This window comes from Giraffa tippelskirchi, chromosome 13 (genome assembly GCF_054371585.1).
Source record: "Giraffa tippelskirchi isolate mGirTip1 chromosome 13, T2T-mGirTip1v1.2.pri, whole genome shotgun sequence".
Classification (NCBI taxonomy): domain Eukaryota; kingdom Metazoa; phylum Chordata; class Mammalia; order Artiodactyla; family Giraffidae; genus Giraffa; species Giraffa tippelskirchi.
Genome location: NC_137287.1, coordinates 62,131,862 through 62,155,025, shown reverse-complemented (window position 1 = coordinate 62,155,025; position 23,164 = coordinate 62,131,862). Strand labels below are relative to the sequence as shown.

General features: G+C 38.3%; 1 protein-coding gene and 1 long non-coding RNA gene across 39 annotated transcripts in view; one reads left to right on the top strand and one right to left on the bottom strand.

Annotated features, from left to right (window-relative positions):
* Positions 1-23,164, top strand: part of CREM (cAMP responsive element modulator) — a 67,569-nt gene that overhangs the window by 17,575 nt on the left and 26,830 nt on the right. For 21 of the 38 annotated variants that reach the window (XM_081554270.1, XM_081554284.1, XM_081554278.1 and 18 more), the window contains 3 exons: positions 17,215-17,361; positions 20,528-20,625; positions 20,767-20,909. In XM_081554270.1, coding sequence (XP_081410396.1) covers positions 17,215-17,361; positions 20,528-20,625; positions 20,767-20,909 — 388 coding nt within the window. Of the gene's footprint in view, positions 1-11,925; positions 12,182-17,004; positions 17,100-17,214; positions 17,362-20,527; positions 20,626-20,766; positions 20,910-23,164 lie in introns of those variants that run through there. The other 17 variants (XM_081554296.1, XM_081554297.1, XM_081554292.1 and 14 more) reach the window with 3 other exon arrangements.
* Positions 2,341-15,040, bottom strand: LOC145531541 (uncharacterized). The gene is made up of 2 exons (XR_014072515.1): positions 13,414-15,040; positions 2,341-3,253 (listed from the first exon to the last, which is right to left on the bottom strand). It is a non-coding gene; the product is annotated as an uncharacterized LOC145531541 (long non-coding RNA).

The window sequence follows — 23,164 nt, the reverse complement described above, 5'->3', positions numbered from 1 at the left end:
CCAGAATCATAAGCACTTTACCGTCTGATGCATCCTTTTAAATCTCATTTGTGTATTTACACAACCAAGTGTCCATTTTTATGTAATTAAGATCATACAGTTATGTATCATGCTTTTTCACACATCACAAATATTTACCATTTCAAGGTCCCAAGTGTGTTAGTCACCCAGTCATGTCTGACTCTTTGGGACCCCATGGACTGTAGCCCGCAAAGCTCTTCTGTCTATGGGATTCTCTGGGCAAGAACACTGGAGTGGGTTGCCATTTCCTTCTCCAGGGGATCTTCCCAACCTAGGGATTGAATCTGGGTCTCCTGCATTGCAGGCAGATTCTTTACTGTCTGAGCTACCAGGGAAGTCCAATCTTGCCTTTCTTGGTGACAAAAATTTCAGAAAAGACAAAAATGGCATCTCGAGTTTTTATAACTGTGATTCCAGATCTGTATTTCACCTTTTGCTGAAGTGCTAGTTGAGAGCAACTCTTCCTCCTGTGCCCACTTTTCTTCCTGTAGGTACTGCTTCCCTGTCCTCTACACGTGCCTTTTCCTCCAACCTTCAGCTTGGGTGACACCCAGCTCTGTGAGCCTTGGTCAGAAGTTGCTGAAGAAGTCAAGTAATGTAAAGTCTGAAAAATAACCTCGGATTAATGAGGTTTTTGAAATCTCACAGGAGTCTAGTTAATAAAAACCAGGTGTTAGTAGGTTACAGAATAACTGAGAGAGAAAGTAGAAATTGGAAGTATAGATTCTTCAAGAAATTTTCCTGTGAAAGAGAAAGATGGATCTGGGAGACAAAGGAGTGTGAGCTGGGGTGTGGGGAAGTTTGAAGAGTTAAATAAAACAGAAGGGCTCAGAAATAGAGACTTGTGAGAAGGCTGAACCACAAAGCAAGGAAAAGGCTGTGGTTTACATTCATAATGTTTACTTCCTTAAAAATCTCAAGTATATCAAATGTTGATAGTCATTACATCTGGATAACAAGTTCATAGACCTGCTATCTTATTCTGTTTTCCATATATTTAAAATACTTGATCAAAAAATATATCATGGTGTTTATCTTTCACATACTAGGAATGTTAAGAGATTAAGAAGAAATCTGTATGCTGATTCATTGATTCTTTTGATTAAATAAGACTTATCCTCCATGGATGTGAGGCCATAAATCCTTTATGGATCATGATATTTTGCAGAATTAAGACACAGTTCTTAGCAGTCAAAATTTTCTAAACATTATTATCAATTTAGATTCTTGTGATGCCTGAAGCTGTTCATTTGTGAGTATTCATTATTATGCAATATTATATGATAGAAAGATTAGGAAATCAAGCTGAAATCTTCATTAAGCCTATAATGTATGCTAAAAGTGACTGACTCTTCTGAATAATTCCTGATATTTTGTACATTCTTGCCACTTATTTTAAACTAGAGGATTGTGAATTCCCAGATGTTTTAGACTTAAATTCAGTCTTGTATAAAGCAGAATTTATGACACTTACTTTCCTTTTCACATGGTCTATTTATCATTAAATAGTGTGAGAACAAAAGATATAACCCAGAGTTTCAGTGAGTCTGATCCTTTGCCCCTAGTCATTCGATAGTAGTAGTTTTGCCTATCCAGGCCTTTCCAGGGCTTCTGCTAATCAAGTTAACGCTGCAAATCATCCCGGTTATAAAGATGTGAAAACTTGAGCTTGCTCTTGGTCCTCATACCTCTTCTCTGCTGACTGATGGAGGGAGGCTAGAGTTCTCAGTTTGCAGTTTTTCTGTTTTATAACTTCCCAGGTATCAGTGGAGTCTGCCCCTTCTGTCTGTATCCAAAAGCAAATAGAGATCATGTGGTAACAGTATCCAAGGGCTAGAGGCTGGTGTGGAAGATCATTGAGGTTTGAGTACTGTGACTTGTGTATTTTCTTGCTTTGAATTATTTTTATGTTGATTTTTTTTTTTTAATTGAAGCTGGAGTCTTATCTAAGTGTATGTGTTGATATGTATGTAAGACTATAGTCTACTCTTCTCTCCCCCTGGAAAAACTGTTGGTGATAAGTTAAGAGAATCTATTTTATATCACCAAGCCAGGAGGAAACCCTTTCCCAAAGCCAAAATAGTGAAAAGCAAAATTACTGTATATACAGGTAGTCTTAAAAGTCACACATAACTTTGGAAATAATATAATCCTTTGGAAATAATATAATCCTTAAATGGGTAATGGGAACTTATCATTTCTTTTGTGATGAAAGATTTCAGACATATGTAAGAGTAGAATAAGACTTTGACATTTATAGAAACTTAAAATTAAGGTTTTGTAGCAGTTGCTACAAAATTTATATTTTTTTAATTTATCTTTTCTTTTTCCCTTTTTGTGGAAGAATTTTAAGCAGCTCTACAGATCTCAGACATCACGTCATCTCATTCCTCCTTTCTTTTGGATATGCAACGCTTATGGATATTGTCTAAAATAACCAAATGTCATGATCATACCTAATAAAATTGAGCGTAATTCCTTGGCATAATATGCTCACCATACTCATGTTTTCCCATTTATCTCACAATGTGTAATCTGCTCTGAAAGCAGCAGTGATGGCCCCCTGTCCTTTCTTTGTCCCATGTCTCTTGGGAATTGATAATGCTGCCACGAAGCTCTTGGCTGAGTGAGGGAACCCGGATGGAGCCCCGGGAGAGGGTGTGCTGTCCGGGGTTTCATGCCTTACAGCTCCTGGTGCAGCCCAAGGCCTGACTCGGAAGGCTCAATAACTCTGCTGTGTAAATGACCAATTCTCAAAGTTTCAGCCAAGATAGGAAGGAAGGATGCAAGAAGCAGAACCACAGGGATCATAGAGCTGGAAGGAAACTCGAGAGCATCAAGGTCAGCACAGTGCCTTGAGAGACAGTTCTCATATAAAATCCCACCTTTCCGACACCCTCTGTAGTCTTGGAACAAGAGGACTCTGTGGAGCAGGGGAAGCCACTAGGGAGCGTTGTTCGGGGATTGCGGTCTGCTCACTCCTTCCTTACCCTGTCTGCTGTAGATGCCAACGGTGTGTTAAAGAAGCGCCTCAGACGAAAGCAGGCCTGGCTTGCAGTGAGGGATTGGAGTAGGAACGATTGATTTAACAAGGGATAGGTTTCAGTGTATGACTTACATGTTTGCTGTTTCAAACTGGTGGAAAATTGGGATGGCATTTCTCACTGTTTTGCCAGCTGTGCCAAAAGTCTATCTCCTCTGTCCTAAGTAGGACCAGGAATAATATGGATAGCTGTCAGAAAACAAAACAAGCAACGTTTGTTATTGCTAATTGGCCAGCGACATCATATTTGTATATGATGGTCTGCATCATGTTGATTTGTTATATTTATTATTGGCTGAGTACATCTAGCTCAAGCTCAGTGTTTAATTGAATCTTGTTTTTTAAACCTCAGTATGCGGATTCCGTGACTTGAGAGGCTCTTACTGAAGGAGGAAATATTCCTCTTAAGATTGTAAAATAAAAAGTTTCATTTTATTGTTGACTCTTTCTATTGCTCTTTAATTTTATGTATTCTTTCCCCTGGTTATTTTTAAGTGCCATAATTTAATTTTTTGATCATAATATTTGTATTCACTTAGCTCTAAAAATTAACATAAATTAGGAGGAAAAAATAGAACACTGATTTTTTTTTTTCAGTGAATGCTAAATCTTCGTTGTTCCTTAGCTAATTCAAGAAAATGTACTACTTTGACATGTAATTCATTCTTGAAGGTAATTCAGGGTTTAAGAGACATAAGTAAAAATAATTTGTGAACTATTAATATTAGTGACCATTTTGTTCGATTTGAATAATAATTTTTTATATAATCTGTACTCATATTTTGATAACTTTGTATATAATAGCTAGTTGTGTTGTTGTTCAGTCTCTAAGTCATGTCTGACTCTTTGCAACCCCAGGGACTGCAGCATGCCCAGCTTCCCTGTCCTCCACTATCTCCCAGAGTTTGCTCAAATTCTTGTCCATTGAGTTGGTGATGCCATCCAACCATCTCATCCTCTGTCACCCCCTTCTCCTCCTAATAATAATAGCTAGTATATTTTGCTAGTATATTTCTTTCAGTTCAGTTCAATTGCTCAGTCGTGTCCGACTCTTTGCGACCCCATGAACCGCAGCATGCCAGGCCTCCCTGTCCATCACCAACTCCCGGAGTCCACCCAAACTCATGTCCATTGAGTAACTGATGCCATCCAACCATCTCATCCTCTGTCAACCCCTTCTCCTTCTGCCCTCAATCTTTCCCAGAATCAGGGTCTTTTCAATGAGTCAGATCTTCTCATCAGGTGGCCAAAGTATTGGAATTTCAGCTTCAACATCAGTCCTTCCAGTGAAAACCCAGGACTGATCTGATCTCTTTAGGACGGACTGGTTGGATCTCCTTGCAGTCCAAGGGACTCTCAAGAGTCTTCTCCAACACCACAGCTCAAAAGCATCAATTCTTCGGTGCTCAGCTTTCTTTATAGTCCAACTCTCACATCCATACATGACTACTAGAAAAACCATAGCCTTGAGGAGACGGACCTTTGTTGACAAAGTAATGTCTCTGCTTTTTAATATGCTGTCTAGGTTGGTCATAACTTTCCTTCCAAGGAGTAAGCGTCTTTTAATTTCATGGCTGCAGTCATCATCTGCAATGATTTTGGAGCCCCCAAAAATAAAGTCAGCCACTGTTTCCCCATCTATTTGCCATGAAGTGATGAGACTGGATGCCATGATCTTAGTTTTCTGAATGTTGAGCTTTAAGCCAACTTTTTCACTCTCCTCTTTCACTTTCATCAAGAGACTCTTTAGTTCTTCTTCACCTTCTGCCTCTTTAAAGGTTAATTTTTGGCTTTAAAACACGCTCTGTATTTTCATCCCAGTGTATTAAATGTGATAATACTTTGCTTTGAATGAAAATTGATGTTTCAAGAACTTCCCTGGTGCCCCAGTGATTAAGAATCCACTTTCTAATTTAGGGAACACAGATTTGATCCTGGTCAGGGAACTAAGATCCCATAGACCGAGGAGCAACTTAGCCCATGTGCCACAACTAAGACTTGATGCAGCCAAATAAATGCTTTTTAAAAAATAAGAAAATTGATGTTTCAAAGATAATTTCAGCAGGTATAAAGCAAAGTCAAATTTCAGAAAAAGGTTTTGTTTTTTCACTTCTTACAATCAGAAAAAAAACTGCATACAAATCTGTTTTAGTGTTTAAGAGATTGTTAGAGATTTTCTGTCATTTGTAACGATTTTAGATACTTTTTGTTTGATGCTCAAGTCTTAGTTTTAGTAGCAGGTGGTTTGTCACTAACACTAATGGAAAAATAACTGAGTATAAAGTTACATTTTTTACCCTTTCTCTGATTTTTACTAGTTAAAGAGTAGGTTGTGGGGAGAGAATACAGGAGATGCTATTGATTAAGGGCTATAGTTCCTGATTTGCAGGATAAAAATGTTCTGGAGATCTTTTACAAAAGTATGAATATGATGAACTGTACACTTAAAGTGGTTAAGATGATTAATTTTATATTATGTATTTTTTTACCACAATAAAAAAAGAACAGCAAAAACAAAAATAGTAGACTAGACACTGAAATTTTTTAATATTAGAAATGTTAATTTTTATAGTTTCTTCCTTGAGTAAGATTCAGTTTGTTTACTTTGCCTCACTTCAGTTTTTGCTGCTACAACCTCTGTAAGCCCCAAACTATTAAAGGAATTACATCTGGGAAGCACAGAGGCTTTGGGAAATTTTCACTCATTGATTAATTGTGATGACAGCATCTTAGTAATGATCTTCAGAAATGTATGAGTTTTCTGAGCCCTCCCCCACTCCCAGAGGTACAACATATGGTTCTCCAAAAAGGCATAGAAGAGAAAAGCCTGGTTGTGAGGTCGAAAATATGGAGTTGGCCAAAAAGTTTGTTCAGGTTTTGCCTGAACAAACTTTTTGGCCAACCCAATGCTAAGTAAAGACAATATCAGGTGAAAATAGGGCAAGCAGAAATAGTTCAGGAAAAGCACTTGCCTTTAAGTAGGTAAGTTCTATACAGCAGTAGGCCTCTTTCTAAATACCTTTTGAAAACTAATGGTTATTTATTTGATATCAGATATGTTAATATACGATGATAGGTACTGCCAATATAATTTGGCCTCCCAGTTCCTCAGAACTTTCTAGTTTTACCTTTTCTAAGGGCTTGTTTCCTACTTTCTACTTGGTATAAGGAAAAAGAGCCCTAACTTACACCAATACTCAGTTTGAATTAAGTGTTTCACACATAGCTCAGTTCTCACAACAACTCTATAAAAAGGTACTGTTTTCATTATCTTTTGCAGTCGAGGAAAATAAGGTACAGAGAGGCTGAGTAACTTGTCACAGGTCACACAGCTAGTAAAAGGCAGAGCCCAGGAAACCTGGCTTTAGATTGCATTAAACATTTCTATTACTTCTATGATAATACATAGGTACTCAGTGTTGAACCAGATTATTTCAGAGGACATTACCTGGGAACATGCATGATCAGCAAAGAGTAATCATAATTACATGCTACATATAGTTACTATGGGGCTTCCCTGGTGGCTTAGCTGGTGAAGAACCCGCCTGCAATTCAGGAGATCCTGGTTTTATTCCTGGGTTGGGAAGTTCTGCTGGAGAAGGGATAGGCTACCCACTCCAGTATTTTTTGGCTTCCCTGGTGGCTCAGATGGTAAAGAATCTGCCTGCTGTGCAGGAGACCCAAGTTCAGTCCCTGAGTCCGGAAGATCCCCTGGAGAAGGGAATGGCTACTCACTCCAGTATTCTTGCCTGGAGAATTCTATGGACAGAGGAGCCTAGCAGGCTACATCTATGGGGTTGAAGAGTTGGACAACAGACTGAGCAACTAACACTTTTCACTTTCAAGACAGTTTCATGTTTAGGTCCCAGTTCAGCTTCTGATCTTGGAAATATGAAGAGCGTAGAAGATTTAAACTTTATCCATTTTGATGTATTAGTAACTGGTTCATATAAATCCTGGCACAAATAGCCAATCTAAGTATTCAGCAGTAATTCTGGGGCCAGGAGCATGAGAGCGCCCAGAGCTTTAGAATTATGTTTTATAAAATGATGGGGAAGTCAGTCTCATTGCCTTTGGTAAAATCAATTGATTATCTTCTAGGCAATGAGCCAGCTAATTATCATATACAGCAAATGTGGAGCAATAAGTTATTGTTATTTTTGTGTATGGTTGAAGAAAAGACATAAAATCCGCAGTCTTAACAAGTTCAAGTTTATAGTTCAGTAGTGTTCGCTGTAATGTACTCGCATTGTTGTGACACAAATCTCCAGATCTTTTTCATCTTGCAGATCTAACAGTCTGTACCTATTAAACAACAACGCCTTTTTACATGCCCCCCCAACCTCCTGTAACTACCATTCTATGTTTGGTTTCTATGAATTTGCCTACTTTTGGATACCTCATATAAGAGGAATCATCAATATTTGTCTTTTCAGTTCAGTTCAGTCACTTAGTTGTGTCCGACTCTTTGAGACCTCGTGGACTGCAGCACGCCAGGCCTCCCTGTCCATCACCAACTCCCGGAGATTATTCAAACTCATGTCCATTGAGTCGGTGATGCCATCCAACCATCTCATCCTCTGTCGTCCCCTTCTCCTCCTGCCCTCAATCTTTCCCAGCATCAGGGTCTTTTCAAATGAGTCAGCTCTTCACATCAGGTGGCCAAAGTAATAGAATTTCATCTTCAGCATCAGTCCTTCCAATGAACACCCAGGACTGATCTCCTTTAGGATGGACTGCTTGGATCTCTTTGTAGTCCAAGGGACTCTCAAGAGTCTTCTCCAACACCACAGTTCAAAAGCATCAATTCTTCGGCGCTCAGCTTTCTTTATAGTCCAACTCTCACATCCATACGTGACTACTGGAAAAACCATAGCTTTGACTAGACAGACCTTTGTTGGTAAAGTTCAGTTCAGTTTAGTTCAGTTGCTCAGTTGTGTCTGACTCTTTGCGACCCCATGAACCGCAGCACGCCAGGCCTCCCTGTCCATCACCAACTCCCGGAGTTTACCCAAACCGATGTCCATCGAGTCAGCGATGCCATCCAGCAATCTCATCCTCTGTCGTCCCCTTCTCCTCTTGCCCTCAATCTTTCCCAGCATCAGGGTCTTTTCAAATGAGTCAGCTCTTCTCATCAGATGGCCAAACTATTGGAGTTTCAGCTTCAACATCAGTCCTTCCAATGAACACCCAGGACTGATCTCCTTTAGGATGGACTGGTTGGATCTCCTTGCAGTCCAAGGGACTCTCAAGAGTCTTCTCCAACACCACAGTTCAAAAGCATCAATTCTTCGGTGCTCAGCTTTCTTTATAGTCCAACTCTCACATCCATACATGACCACTGGAAAAATCATAGCCTTGACTAAATGGACCTTTGTTGGCAAAGTAATGTCTCTGCTTTTTAGTATGCTGTCTAGGTTGGTCATAACTTTCCTTCCAAGGAGTAAGCGTCTTTGAATTTCATGGCTGCAGTCACCATCTGCAGTGATTTTGGAGTCCAGAAAAATAAAGTCAGCCACTGTTTCCACTGTTTCCCCATCTATCTGCCATGAAGTGATGGGACCAGATGCCATGATCTTAGTTTTCTGAATGTTGAGCTTTAAGCCAACTTTTTCACTTTCCTCTTTCACTTTCATCAAGAGGCTCTTTAGTTCTTCTTCACTTTCAGGCATAAGTGTGGTGTCATCTGCATATCTGAGGTTATTGATATTTCTCCCAGCAATCTTGATTCCAGCTTGTGTTTCTTCCAGCCCTGCATTTCTCATGATGTGCTCTGCATATAAGTTAAACAAGCAGGGTCACAATATACAGCCTTGACGTACTCCCTTTCCTATTTGGAACCAGTCTGTTGTTCCATGTCCAGTTCTAACTGTTACTTCCTGACCTGCATACAGATTTCTCAAGAGGAAGGTCAGGTAGTCTGGTATTCCCATCTCTTTAAGAATTTTCCAGAGTTTGTTGTGGTCCACACAGTCAGAAGCTTTGGCATAGTCAATAAAGTAGAAATAGATATTTTTCTGGAACTCTGTTGCTTTTTCGATGATCCAGTGGATGTTGGCAATTTGATTTCTGGTTCCTCTGCCTTTTCTAAAACCAGCTTGACTGTCTGGAAATTTGTGATTCAAGTACTGTTGAATCCTGGCTTGGAGAATTTTGAGCATTACTTGACTAGCGTGTGAGATGAATACAATTGTGCGGTAGTTTGAGCATTCTTTGGCATGGCCTTTCTTTGGGATTGGAATGAAAACTGACCTTTTCCAGTCCTGTGGCCACTGCTGAGTTTTTCAAATTTCCTGGCATATCGAGTACAGCACTTTCACAGCATTATCTTTTAGGATTTGAAGTAGCTCAACTGGAATTCCATCACATCCACTAGCTTTGTTCGTAGTGATGCTTTCTAAGGCCCACTTGACTTCACATTCCAGGATGTCTGGCTCTAGGTGAGTGATCACACCATCGTGATTATCTGGGTCATGAAGATCTTTTTTGTATAGTTCTTCTGTGTATTCTTGCCACCTCTTCTTAATATCTTCTGCTTCTGTTAGGTCCATACCATTTCTGTCCTTTATTGAACCCATCTTTACATGAAATGTTCCCTTGGTATCTCTAAATATCTTGAAGAGATCTCTAGACGTTCCCCTTCTATTGTTTCCCTCTGTTTCTTTGCACTGATCACTGAGGAAGCCTTTCTTATCTCTCCTTCCTGTTCTTTGGAACTCTGCATTCAAATGGGTATATCTTTCCTTTTCTCCTTTGCCTTTTGCTTCTCTTCTATTCATAGCTATTTGTATGGCCTCCTCAGACAACCTTTTGTCTCTGCATTTCTTTTCCTCATCTTTTTGTGATTGGCTTATTTCACTTCACATAGTGTCCTGAAAGTTTATCTGTATTGTATGTGATAGGAATTCCTTCCTCTTTGTATGTACACACCCCATTTTGTTTATTATTACTGTTTTTTTAATGTTGTTTTTGTTAAGTCAGTAATCTTTAGGGCTTATACCAAGTGATTGGTAGAAAAATTAATGTAGGATATTTCAAGTGAATTGAAGTTTCCTTCATAGGCTTTCCTATGAGTTGATACTGTGTTGGTGGTTTGGTTGCTAAGTCGTTTCTGACTCTTGGACCCTCCTGGACTGTAGCCTGCCAGGCTCCTCTGTCCATGGAATTCTCCAGGCAAGAATACTGGAGTGGATTGCCATTTCCTTCTCCAAGGGATCTTCCTGATCCAGGAATCGAACCCGGGTCTCCTGCCTTTCAGGCAGATTCTTTACCCACTGAGCTACGAGAGAAGATCCCAGTAAGTTGATAGTGGTCAGAAATAAAGGTAAGTGGCTTTAGGCATTCTGTAGCTTCAGACTTTTGGCGTGTACATTTCTTCCTCAATATTAGAAATGAATCCTATCTATATCATTGTTAAGAGTAGTTTTAATATCCACTGTTTGTCCATATAAGCCAACTGTTGGGTAAATGTCATTTTGGGCTCAGGATCTCATAGCAACCTACTTCACTATGTGCATTTATTACTTTGTAATAGAGTTAGCTAGAAAATTATGATCAGTTTTAGTTTCAGTCTTATTGAAATCAATATATAAGATTGATTTTTAAAAGTCTAGAGCTAAAAGAATTTTGACTTCCATGAAGATCATGTTCATAGTCAGTCTTTACAAATATAAGTAAAACACGTATCATATGAGAATATAAAACGATACTCCAAGTACTATTAATAGGAAATGATAAGGATCAGCTAGGAAAAAAAATTCGCTAGAGCGTTGTTTTTCAAAGCATAAAGAAACCCTGATTTTGTCATCACCAGTCACCACAGTGATCACCACTGCTTATTGGAAGTATTATCAGCATAGACGATATAATTAAGAATGACTTGCTTCTGATATTTGCTTTGCTTTCAAGAGGGGAATTTTTTAAGAGACATATTTGGCCATTTATAATTACAGAAACAGAATTACTTCCTTTTTAAATTCAGATTATAGATTTTAGATAGTTTTTGTTTATTCCCTATACACAGAAAGGATTCAAAGATCATATTGTAGTTCTCCTTACAATTTTAATATAGATATAAAAATATCAGTCTTATGTGTCCAACTCTGTTATCAGTGCTTTTAGTTGATATTTACAAGGTAAAATTTAACTCCATTGATTTTTGCAATTTGTTAGTCACACTGTTTAAAAAAACCAGAACCTCAATATGGGAAGGAAAAACACTAAAGACACTACACTGATACCAATTTTATATTTTTCATGTTGTGTTTGTCTTCATTTAATGCAACTAAAAACAACTTTTTAAAAAAATTTTATTTATTTGTTTGGCTGTACCAGGTCTTTGTTGTGGCCTGTGAGATTTAGTTCCCTGACTAGAGATCAAACCTGGGCCCCCTGCATTGGGAGCATGGAGTCTTAGCCACTGGACCACTAGGGGAGTCCCTAACTACAACTTTAAAAAAAAATGAAGTGAAATATTTCGCGTCTTTTTTAAAGTGTACACACTTATAATATTATTTTCCTGATTTCAGCCTTATTCTTTAAATACCTCTTTTTTCCCCAAAGAAGAAACAGACTCTTTTTGAGAATCCTATCTTAATACACAGAAATCAAGATATTTTTCCAGCTCCTCCCATAGGGTATTACTGGGTTTTCATTGGAGTCCTTGGAATTAAAATAGATAATGTATAGATTTGATTTTTCAGGCAGCAGAGTTGATAGTGAAGTCTGCTAGACCATGCATTCACATCTTCTCATCCTTTATTAACTGTCTGGAATGCGGGCTCAGTGGCTGTGTGACACATTCAGCTGCACTGTGACATCATAAATCCCATGATAAGGGAACCTAGCTACGGATTGGTGCCAGTCCACTAGGTGCTAATCAAATGCTGTGTTACAACATTGTGAGGTTTTACCAGTTATAAGTGTCATTATTAGGAGAGCTTTTTTTTTTTAATTGCAAAGCCAAGTGAGGCTGTCAACTGCATCATCTTCATTTATTTCATCACATTAACTCCTGTCTCTAAGTGGGGTTTTTGGTGGATGTGGTGGCATCAGCATAATCTATGTTTCAGGCATCTTATAGAAGAGGATTATTCTTCAGGGGATCTGGAAAAAAAGGTAAACTGTCCTGCCTGAGTTCATTTTTGCACTTTTTAGAGCCTCATAAATAGAGGTGTAAAATTATAAAATATAAAATACACCCATTTTATGTGTTTGGTTTTTGAGCAGTTGCCTGCTTGATTGTTGGAATGTGATGAGTATATTGATAGATCTTCCCATGGCCTTCTTTCCTGCTTTTCTTTTAGACTCTTTTTTTGCACAGAAGTTCCCTCCTCTGAGAAGCTTTCCACAGTAGGTATACCTTAACGTAGCCTCCTTCCACCCTCCCTCTACCTCATTAGCTGTTGTTGATTAGTCTCTTAGTTGTGTCCAGTTCTTTGTGACTGTATGGACTGTAGCCCACCAGTTTCCTCTGTCCGTTGGATTTTCCCAGGCAAGAATACTGGAGTAGGTTGCCATTTCCTTCTCCCGGGGATCTTTCCGACCCAGGGATCAAACTCATGTCTCCTGCATTGGCAGGTGGATTCTCTATCCCTGAGACACCAGGGAAGCCCACCTCACTAGTTACCCTTCTTTATTTTTCTTTTAAGAATTTGGCACCTCTCCCAAATTATGTTTTTGTCTCTTCATCTGTTTTCTGTATCCTTCTGATTTAGGAGAGCAGACTTTTCTTGTTTACTACTTTATCTCTGCTGTCTAGACTAGTCCATAAGGCAGGCTTCCAACATTTGTTGAGGGAACAAAAGAATGAGTTAATTTGTAAGTATGACTTGTTTCTGTGAGATTTACTTATTAAAAATTCTTGGAATGAATATATGATGTTTATAAGAAAAATGGGGCTTCCCAGGTACCTCAATGGGCAAAGACTCCACCTGCAATGCAGGAGACACAGGAAACTTGGGTTCGAACCCTGGTTTGGGAAGATCCCCTGGAGGAGGAAATGGCAACCCACTCCAGTATTCTTGCCTGGAGAATTCCATGGACAGAGGGGCCTGGTGGATTACAGTCCATGAGGTCACAAATAGTCGGACACAACTAAGCACACGCTCACATGAGCTTCTTCACTGCCCAGAGTATGGACATTGAGTATTCATTGCAGATACAGTTTCATATAACTCATCTCCAGAATTCTGGGAATTCAGTTTGGTTCCAGTGGGTATAGCTCTCTCTTCTACAGCAGAGTTTCTTCTCACTAAGCCATTTTGATGGAGCAGTGTTTAATAATGTAAAGTCCTGAAAATTACACTTGAAAGACAATGAGAGCAACTTTAAGCATGATTTATACTTACCAAAACCCCCATTAATCTTTCTTGAGTTGTTCTTGAGAATATCTAATTTTTCTGCAGCAGGGTCATTTCCACGAAAGTATATGTAGCACTAACTGCATCTCAAGCCACAGGTCTCATCTGTAGGAATACTGGTGATGCTCTTGGGTATAATGTACCTTCTGTTTTGCTCAATCTTTGACATAGGAATGTTCTATCAAGATTACTGTGGGTGGTGATTTTGGCCATGCTGCTGTGGTGGAGCTAAAATCGCAGCCCGTTTCTTCACTCTGTGCTTTGAGCTGTGAGCAGGGCCCAGAGGCTGCATGAGAACAGAGCAGCAGTTTTCAAAGTGTGATCCAGGGAACCCTGGAAGAGACTCCAAGGACCCAGTGTTTTCCAAATAACTACTACATGATGTTACACAATCATGCCTGTAGGTTTTGGAGGACAAACCTATTTTCATAATAATACTAAGATTTTTTTTTTCTCTGTATTGGCATTTGCCCTTATGGCGCAAAAACAGTGGGGGTTAAAACTGTTGGTGCCTCATCCCAGTCACGTAAGTGGCACCAAACTTTGTTAGTGGTCATTACAGTCTTCACTGCATTCACTTGCAGTTTCTTTTTTAAAAATGTCTGTTCCACTTAAGACTGTCCATGATGAAGCAGTAAACATTACCAATTATATTAAATCTTGACCCTCAAGTACATGTTGTTTTAATATTCTGTGTTCTGGAAGTGGAACATTCATTGAAAGCATTTCTGCCACTTACTGAAGATCAGTGGTGATCTCGAGAAAAAACACAAGTTATTGTCTGAGGGACAAGATGAACTATCTGCATTCACACACACACACCTGCCCCTGCCACAGGATATAATTTTTCTCAAAGCAGTGGCAAATAACTAAATTATATCTATGTCTGTTCAAACTTGAGTATTTGAAAAATTTTCTCAAAAGCAAATGAAGTAAGCTTGTCACATCGAGGAAAACAGTTAACAGAGTTTATTGCTGATGATAAAATTCAGGCTTTTAGCAGAAGTTTCAAATTGTGGCAGTTCTTCATCTGCCATTTTGAGCTTGATAACTTGCCAATATTTTATAGTTTTCTGGTGAAGTGATGTTGATTTTAATGAATGTAGTTTTCTGATAGTGTATCATGAAATTTATGAGCATTTGGGAGATCTACTTAATTCAGTAACTCAGTATTTTCCAAGTAGCTACTACATGACATTACAAAATCATGCCTGGCTAAAGAACCATCTGAAGTATAAGACAGAGCAATGGATTTCTTTTTTTTTTTTTTTTTAGCATTTATTTATTCGGCTGCGTCACGTCTTAGTTGTTCCACGCAGGATCTTTAGTTGAAGTGAGTGGGATCCAGTTCCCTGACCAGGGATTGAACCTGGATTCCCTGCACTGGGAGTGCGTTGTGTTAGCCGTTGGACCCCCAGGGAAGTCCCAGATCAATCGATTTTAACGTAACTAAGTTTTCAGATTCCACATGGCCACTAACCTTTGAGAAAAACAACCACTTGTTGAGTTTTGGGGTAGTATCCAAGAAGAATACTCACATTTTTCTGAAAAAGCTATTGATACACTCCACCTTTCCTAATCATACATGTGTATAAGGCATATTCATATACCAATTAAAATAACTTATTGCAACAGATTCAGTGCAGAAATAGGTATGAAAACCCAGCTTGTTTTAAGTTAAACCAGACATTAAAAGAATTTGTAAAAATGTAAAACATTGACATTCTTGTCACTAATTACTATGTCTTTGAAAATAGTCTTCAGAAAATGCTACTTATGTTAGCTATGATGGAATTATTGTTATTTTTAAATTAATTACTAAGTATTTTAAAAATTTCTCAGTTTTAATTTCTATTTAGTAAATATCAATATTATATATATATACACATATAATATAACAGCTTATATATATAAGAGCTGAGCTGCTTGTCATAGCCAGTTGTGCACATCTTTTTCCAGCTTTGTGTTCAGTGTCATCCATTGGCAGCTTAAAATATGCATAGTAGGAGTATTTTCATTACAGAAATCCACAAAGTTACCCATAGCATTTTCCCCTCCCAGGAGCTGGCTGTACATTTACAGGATCCTGCTGGATGTAACAAACAAAAGTTATTTGAGGTCATCAGTCATTTTTAGGAGTGTAAAGGTGTCCTGACACTAAAAAGTCAGCCTTAGTCATTTGGCAGCAGAATACCTTTTTTTTTTGGCAATTGCTTCACAAAGAGAAGGATCCCTTTATATAGTTCATGCAGGGAACATTTGTAGAATAAATCTAGTGGCTTTTAAACTTCTGGATGTCAAATCTGAGGGCTCCATTATGGGATGCCCTTTTTCTTTCTCCTGAAATCTAAAGTTGGCAGTAATACTCCAGCGGGCTGAATTTGCCCATGGGGCTCCATGGCGGGTGGTCTCTGCCCCAGTTTCTCACTTTTCTGTCCAGCTGTTATCCAGAACATAGCAAGGCCCAGCTCAAGGGGCAGCTTCTCCACAACACCTCCACTTGTTCAGACTCCTGCTGATCTTTCTGTTTTGTATTCCTGTGGTTTTCATGACCTGGACAATTGAGCAATTAGTTCTCTACTGTTTGTGTGCTATTGTTTCTTAGGTGTTGGTTTTAGCAATTCTGCTTTCCACCCTGGTGCACCTAGCTCAGTGCTCTCCATGTAGATTCTCTTGCGTGGATAGAAGACTTTACTTCTAGACTGCCAAAGAAGTTTGCCTTCCAAGGGAATGATGTAAATACATCTGATTATTTGTTATAAACCCAGTTTTTAGTAATTTTTAAAAAGTATTTGTATAAGTTGATTGGAAATGATTGGTTTTCCTTCAAGTGAGGGCCCACAGAGGCTTTCTTCAAAATTTGTTTTAGATTCTGTGGTCTGCCACCACTCATGATAGAAACTAGTAGAAACTTTCACATCCAAAGTCTCTGTCTGTTCTGAGGAAGTCATAATGAATAGTGAAACTTAGTAAAATGGGGCAGAGTTGGTAAGATTACACCGACTTTTAGGACTGAGTTGATTACCAATTAGAAACTTGGCAGGTTCTGAGTCCAGAGAAGTGAACAAAACAAAACACATTTTAATGTGTTTTGCTGGCAGGGCTCTTTGTTGCAAGCACCCGAGGTGGTGGGAAACAGCTGTATCTTCTCTCTGTGCAAACCAAGTGATGGTTCTGCATGCTCAAGCTGTGGGGGAGGGGGGTGTGCAAAGACCACACAGTCTCCAGGGCATGAGCGTTCCCTGGTTTGGAGATGCTAAGGGCCTGAGAGGTCCTGGGATTTCTTTGACCTATGCCTTTTTTTGTGACCATTGGGGCATAAAAATAACTGCAATTTTCATCAGTATAGAGACAGGGCATTAGCTTGTATCTGGAGTAATACTCTAATATCAAATGTCAGAAGTTGCACTTATTAAAAAACTAATTTACCATATTTAAGTTCTGTCTCTGATTGCTCTTAAGAAGTTAGAGAGAGTGGTTTATACTCTGGCCTAAAGAAGGCTTCACTGTTAGTAGACTTGAGGTCGTAGTGAGGTAGTTTAACTGCTTTAGAACTTTGGGCTTGGAACATTCTTAGCCACTGAAGCATGGGAACCGAAAGTGAGACGCATGGGTTCTTTAATATCTGTCACATCAGAGAATGACTGTTCCAGCACAGTAACCATCTCCTAATGGTGAGTACCCTGGCTTGCTGGTCATTTCTTAGAAGCAGGGAAAATAGGCAGATTGTAACAGTGGGGTGGGGGGCAAATGTTCAGCCTTAATCCTCAATGCTGTTGGTTTTTGCAGGTTTCTGTAGCTGGATCCAACACCGGAAGAGGCTCCCCAGCTGTAACTCTAGTACAGTTACCTTCTGGCCAGACCGTCCATGTCCAGGGAGTAATTCAGACACCTCAGCCATCCGTTATTCAGTCACCACAAATACAAACTGTTCAGGTTAGCCTCCTTCCTAAATGACTTCTCTTTGACTTTCTTGAGCTTTTATTTTTTCTTTTAGTAATTCATTTATCCTTTTTTTTTCCTGTAGATTTGATGCTCTTTTTTTTTTTTTTTTAACCATATAAGGAACAATCTATTAGTATGGTGGTAATTTCTTTTTGTTATGTCAACACTGGCTTCTTTATTTATTTTGAAATTGCACATTTGCCTATGTTCATTGAAAGAAAAATTATAAAATACAGAAAAGAAGAAAGTAAAAATAATCTCAACACTCAGATATAAGTACTATTAGCATTTGGTTGAAAGTCTTCCATATATGTTTTCTATGTGCATACATAAACATATTTTAATGGCATGCTAGTATTCTATTATTTATATGTACTATATTATTACCAAATTATAATGTAATAATGTTACCAATTATATGTAGTGACATTTTTTAGTCATAGATGATCTAATATCAATTATTTTAACACAATTCAACATAATGTAACAATTTCCATATTTTAAAGTATTTTTAAGTTTTTAACACCTTGAGAAATGTTATTTATACACATCCCTGTGTTTATCTAAATATATGTACATAAGCTATATTTGTACATTTGCCTAAAAATTTCTTTAGGATAAATTCTAAGTGGCTGAACTGGTGGGCATGGAAAAGAGTGATGCTCAACTCTTGTTATTAAACATTTGGAAAAATTTTCTTTTTATTTCTGTTGAAGTTTTTTTTTTTTAAAGTCCCTCAGTCATGTCCGACTCTTTGCTACTCCATGGACTGTAGCACGCCAGGCTCCTCTATCCATGGAATTCAGGCCAGAATACTGGAGTGGGTAGCTGTTCCCTTCTCCAGGGGATCTTCCCACCCCAGGCTTTGAACCCAGGTCTCCCACATTGCCTGGTGGGCTCCCATCTATGGGGTCGCACAGAGTCGGACACGACTGAAGCGACTTAGCAGCAGCAGCAGCTCCCACATTGCAGGCAGATTCCTTTTTCTTTGTGAAGTGCTTAGTGTCCTATTGGATACAGAGATTGACTCGAGCTGCAGTTTTGTTGTCAGCTCTTAATTTGCAGGTCCAGTCATTCTCCTTTAAATTGTTGCTCTTTGCTCAAACTCAGATTCATTTAGCAAAGCTCTCCAAAAATGCTTAAAAGTACTTTGAGGCTTCTTTGGAGATGTCTGATAAACATCGTAATGTAAATATTGTAGTACTGACACTGTTTTCACCAATACTCACAGTAAAGTGTAGAAATTTAGGTTTATTGTTCATTCAGTATGTGTGCCATGATATTATTGTTAATTGCTGTTGCATTTATACATCAGATTACACCTTGGTTTTTTTAGATGTGGTTAGTGTTGCGGTTGTGATCCAGAGACATGTTTTGTTATTTATTGTCACCAAAGTTGGTCATAAATTCTTAACATTTCTTAAGCAAAAACATTCTTTTTTGCATCAACAGATATAAATTATTAAGTATGCAGTTTTAAAGCATACTGTTCTCTTTTACTAAATTTATTTCTGTTCCTTTTTAAGGTCAGTTTGTCTTTACTCTTTAAATATTGAAATTATTTGAACCTATCTGATGACAAAAAGATCTATGAAGAAAACGTAGTCGCTTATACTTAATTGGTCTTGTCCTTTTCTTGTGTACTTGAATCCAGTTTGTTGCAGAGTAAGGATAAGGGTTGCACCACGATACTTGAAGTAATAAATCCATGTGCAATAAAAGTCTGTTTATCTTTGTGGCACAGATGTCTCTTCTGAGTTGTTCAAAAGTTTGAGTGATTCTCAGTAGTGTCTTTTTTTTTTTTTCCTTTCTTGTGAGGACCTTGATTCTGGGAGCTTCTGACTCTTTCTGACTCTGATTATAAAACAAGACTTTCCACTCTCCTTTTTGTGACTTTTATTAGGTTGCAGGTATTTCTACTTAGCTTTAACCTTGCTGGCACTGGAAGAGAGAGTATTATCTCATTTTCAATAGGCTGTTTCAGATTTTGTTAAATGGGTGACTTAATTATCTTTACAGAGGTAGGTGCCTATGGATCTTGTCTTAGAATTCCGACCTGGTGAGTGATGAACTTCAGTTTTCACTTTCTACAGTAATAGCCTACCTTGCACAAAGAGGTGGTTATGATTATATAAGAGATGTGTGAAAGCCCAATGGAAAGTGATAAATAGTTGGTGATGATGTATGGTTGTCTGACTGCCACAATAGTTTTCTCTAATAAGTTCTCTTCATGCCTGAGTGTGCTTATGTATAGGGTATCCATGACCAAAGATGCATGATCATACATGTGGGCAAACATACATGCACATCCATGTGCCTTGGGAAGTATATGTTCCTGTTTACATTGTTGGTATTTTAATATGATTTTTTGATTATACCCAAATTAAATCCCATGGCCTTATAATATTCATTGGAGGAATTTTGTAAACTCAGAACTAGATGATAGATGATATTAATAGGTAGTTTTGTAAACTCAGAACCTATGATAGATGGCTGAATATATTGAGAACAGTCATGTTGTGGAGAGATTTATTATTTTAGTTTCCTTTCTTTAATACTCATGTTATTATACTATTCCTTCAAAAAATGAAATTGTGTTTAAAACTGATCTTTCTTTTAAGGAGTAATTCCTTATTTTGACAAGACCTACTGACATCAAGCCCAACCTACTTCTTGTAATATAAATCGTAACTTTAACCAGGCTTGTTAACACAAGTATTTACCTACTTAATATTCTTTCTTCCTTGGATCTATCTAATGTCTAATTTGAAGACCCAGCCTAAGTCAGCAGTGGTATTGTTTTCTCCTCTGTCACTTGCTAGCTCACCCTCTGCTGGATTTGTGAGACATTTTCAGGGTTGGGTCTTAGGCCTTGTGTGTCTTACATTCAGTGTTTTCCTGAAGGCTGTCTGACACGTGTGCATTTCTGTAGCATTTGACATCTGTGTCATCCTTGGTACACAGGCTGGCTTCCAGGTAAGTGTCAGTGTCTGCACTCCCGCTCCTGAGCCAGCTTGTGAGCATGGTTAGCCCGGTTCAGTGTGTGCTGTTGGCAGTGCCAACTTTGTGCTGCGCACAGAGCCCCTCAGACACCGGGTTGTGAGTGAAAGAGACACCATGGGTTTAATGATGCATCTCAGGAACTCTTGTGTTGTAGGTAGCAACCATTGCAGAAACAGATGAGTCTGCAGAATCAGAAGGTGTAATTGATTCTCATAAACGTAGAGAAATCCTTTCACGAAGACCCTCTTACAGGTAAGTTAAGTTTCCTACAGTCATGAAAAGTTTTTCCAAAAAGGGAGAGATAAAGATACCTCAGATTCTCCCATGATAGCTTTTATGTTTTAAATCTCATTCGTGTATCTTAATTCTTTGTATTGTTGAATTATATTTTAGAAAAATACTGAATGAACTTTCCTCTGATGTGCCTGGTGTTCCCAAGATTGAAGAAGAAAAATCAGAGGAAGAAGGAACACCGCCTAACATCACTGCTATGGCAATGCCGACTAGCATATATCAGACTAGCACGGGGCAATACAGTATGTATGCGGCAATTCCATATGACATAGTGCTAGCTTTAAGTCTCTCATTTCCCTGAAGCAGCTTGGGTTTTGGCACTAAACTGTTCCATTTAAAAAACGCATCATAATACCTAAATTGTGTATCACAGTGTGAAAAGTACATGTTAAAGAAGTGAGAGATTTGTACTGACAGTTGTCATATACTTCTGAAAAATAACAAAAAAAAAATTTGTTTACTAAATATAGAAGAAAACTTTGGGGTCAAAATAAAGGGAAGGTTTTTCTTATTTATATATTTGTATTCACATCTAGTAAACACTTAAAACTTACTATTTTTGTCTCTATGATGCATGTGAACACAATAAGATATAAATGTCTGTATTTTGTTCTTGTTGACTTTTGTCACCAACAATTACTTCTTATACTTACTAATCTAAAAGAGGTGCCTATGTTTTCTAAACTATGTTTTAAATGTAATTCTGTTTTCACTACTCTCTACTATGTTAATTTGTGCTGCAGCTTTTTCTAGAAAAGAATGGAAAAATGACATTTTTTTAAACTAACGCAATTGGACAGATCATTTTATTTGAAATTTTAAGCACCAAAAGCTGTAAATAAACAGATACATTCACATTTAGTCTTGTGCATTTTAATGGACTGTTTGTGCTTTGTGATCCACTTAAAGCACTAGTCTTTCCCAAAATCAAGAACATTTGATATAAAAAATACTTTAGTAAAAAAAGAAAGAAAAGTGGGGAGGAAAAGAGAGAAAAGGGCAGGAAAAAAGTTTTTTAAAAAAAGCTAGTTAGGTACAGAAATATGTGTGATATTAATGACTGTGTTGATCCAAGTACAGTGTTAATATTTTAGATTTATTTTCTGTTTTCCCTTTAAAAAGTAATAATACCTACAAAAAATCTCAAGTCTTAACTTACGACCTGGCTGCTGTAATCTGTGGGAAAGCCTTATACAGTCATTAGTTTTTTCTTTTAGTGGTGGTAGATTTGCAGTATTAGGCAAACTCTGCTTTGGTGATTCTGGTTCTTTGGGTAACTCCTACCCTGATAATAGGCAGAACTGGGCTATAATATAATTTGTCCACGTCCTGTACAGAGCGCTGATTGGACATGTCCAAAGTCACTGTCGGGAAAAAAGAACTCTCCATGGTCTGTAAGAGTTAGACCTTGAGGTTTTCCCCTTCATTTCTCTTTTATCACTTCTCTGATTTATATGCCTTTTTTTGTCTGACCCATGGGAGTAGATGGTGGGAGTTTTAGAACCAGTGTGACTGGGAGGGGCTTGGAGATGCTGGAACCTCCTGGCTAGTCAGTTCTGGCCTTGAGCAGTGAGCTGTTACCATCTTATCATTGTCTCTTTTGTGTCATGACTGGGAAAATGTTGGAAATTACTGCTGAAATTATGCTAAGATATCTTAAAGTTTGGAGGGTGATTAAGATGCTGTCATCTTACACATCTTTCTGGCATATCCTGACGCTGCTTAGCAATTGATCTGTTTCTAAGTGACATGGGCGAGGACGCTGTGAGTGAATTTGCCTAGATTATTAGCTGAGAATTTGGAGTCGTGAGAACATGTTGGCTTGAGAGGATGTTGAAGCTGGCGATGATATGGGGAAGGCGGTGGTACATGGTCCTGCCAGTCACTGCCTGGTATAATTTCACATCTCAGGTTTTTAGTCTTTGAAGTGTGACTAACACTAAATTGCCAAGCTTAGGGTTAATGTGAGAAAAAAAGGAGACAACAGATTTTACCTGTGGGGGTAAAATCTTTTGACTCTTCATGTCAAAAGAGATATACTGCTTTTGACATGAAACAGAAATGTAAGACAGCTGTGGCAGTGTCTCACTCACTGTCATTAAACTGTCCTCTCCAGTAGCATTTCTTGAGCTCTTAGCGCACGCTTGGAGCTGGGGATTCAATATTGTTGTCACTGCCTTGGGCGTGGAGTATGTGGGTGTCAGGGAGTGGAGGGGTTCTGGTTGAGAACTAGAAAATCAAATGTTTAGAAATTAGGGTATATATCTATTTGCCACATTAGAAGTCATGGACAATTTTTTTTTCCTTAGCATAGAAGTTCAGGCATATTTATTTACTGTTTACCATACAGTTTCTCCATAAGATGTCATGGACAGTTTGTTACTTAGTTTTCTTAATTTGGACCCATACAGTATGATCCTGGCAATTATTTTAACAAAAAGTTGTGTTTGTCCAATATGTGCTGTCCGCAGGTTAAAAACTGCCATTTTATGGGTTC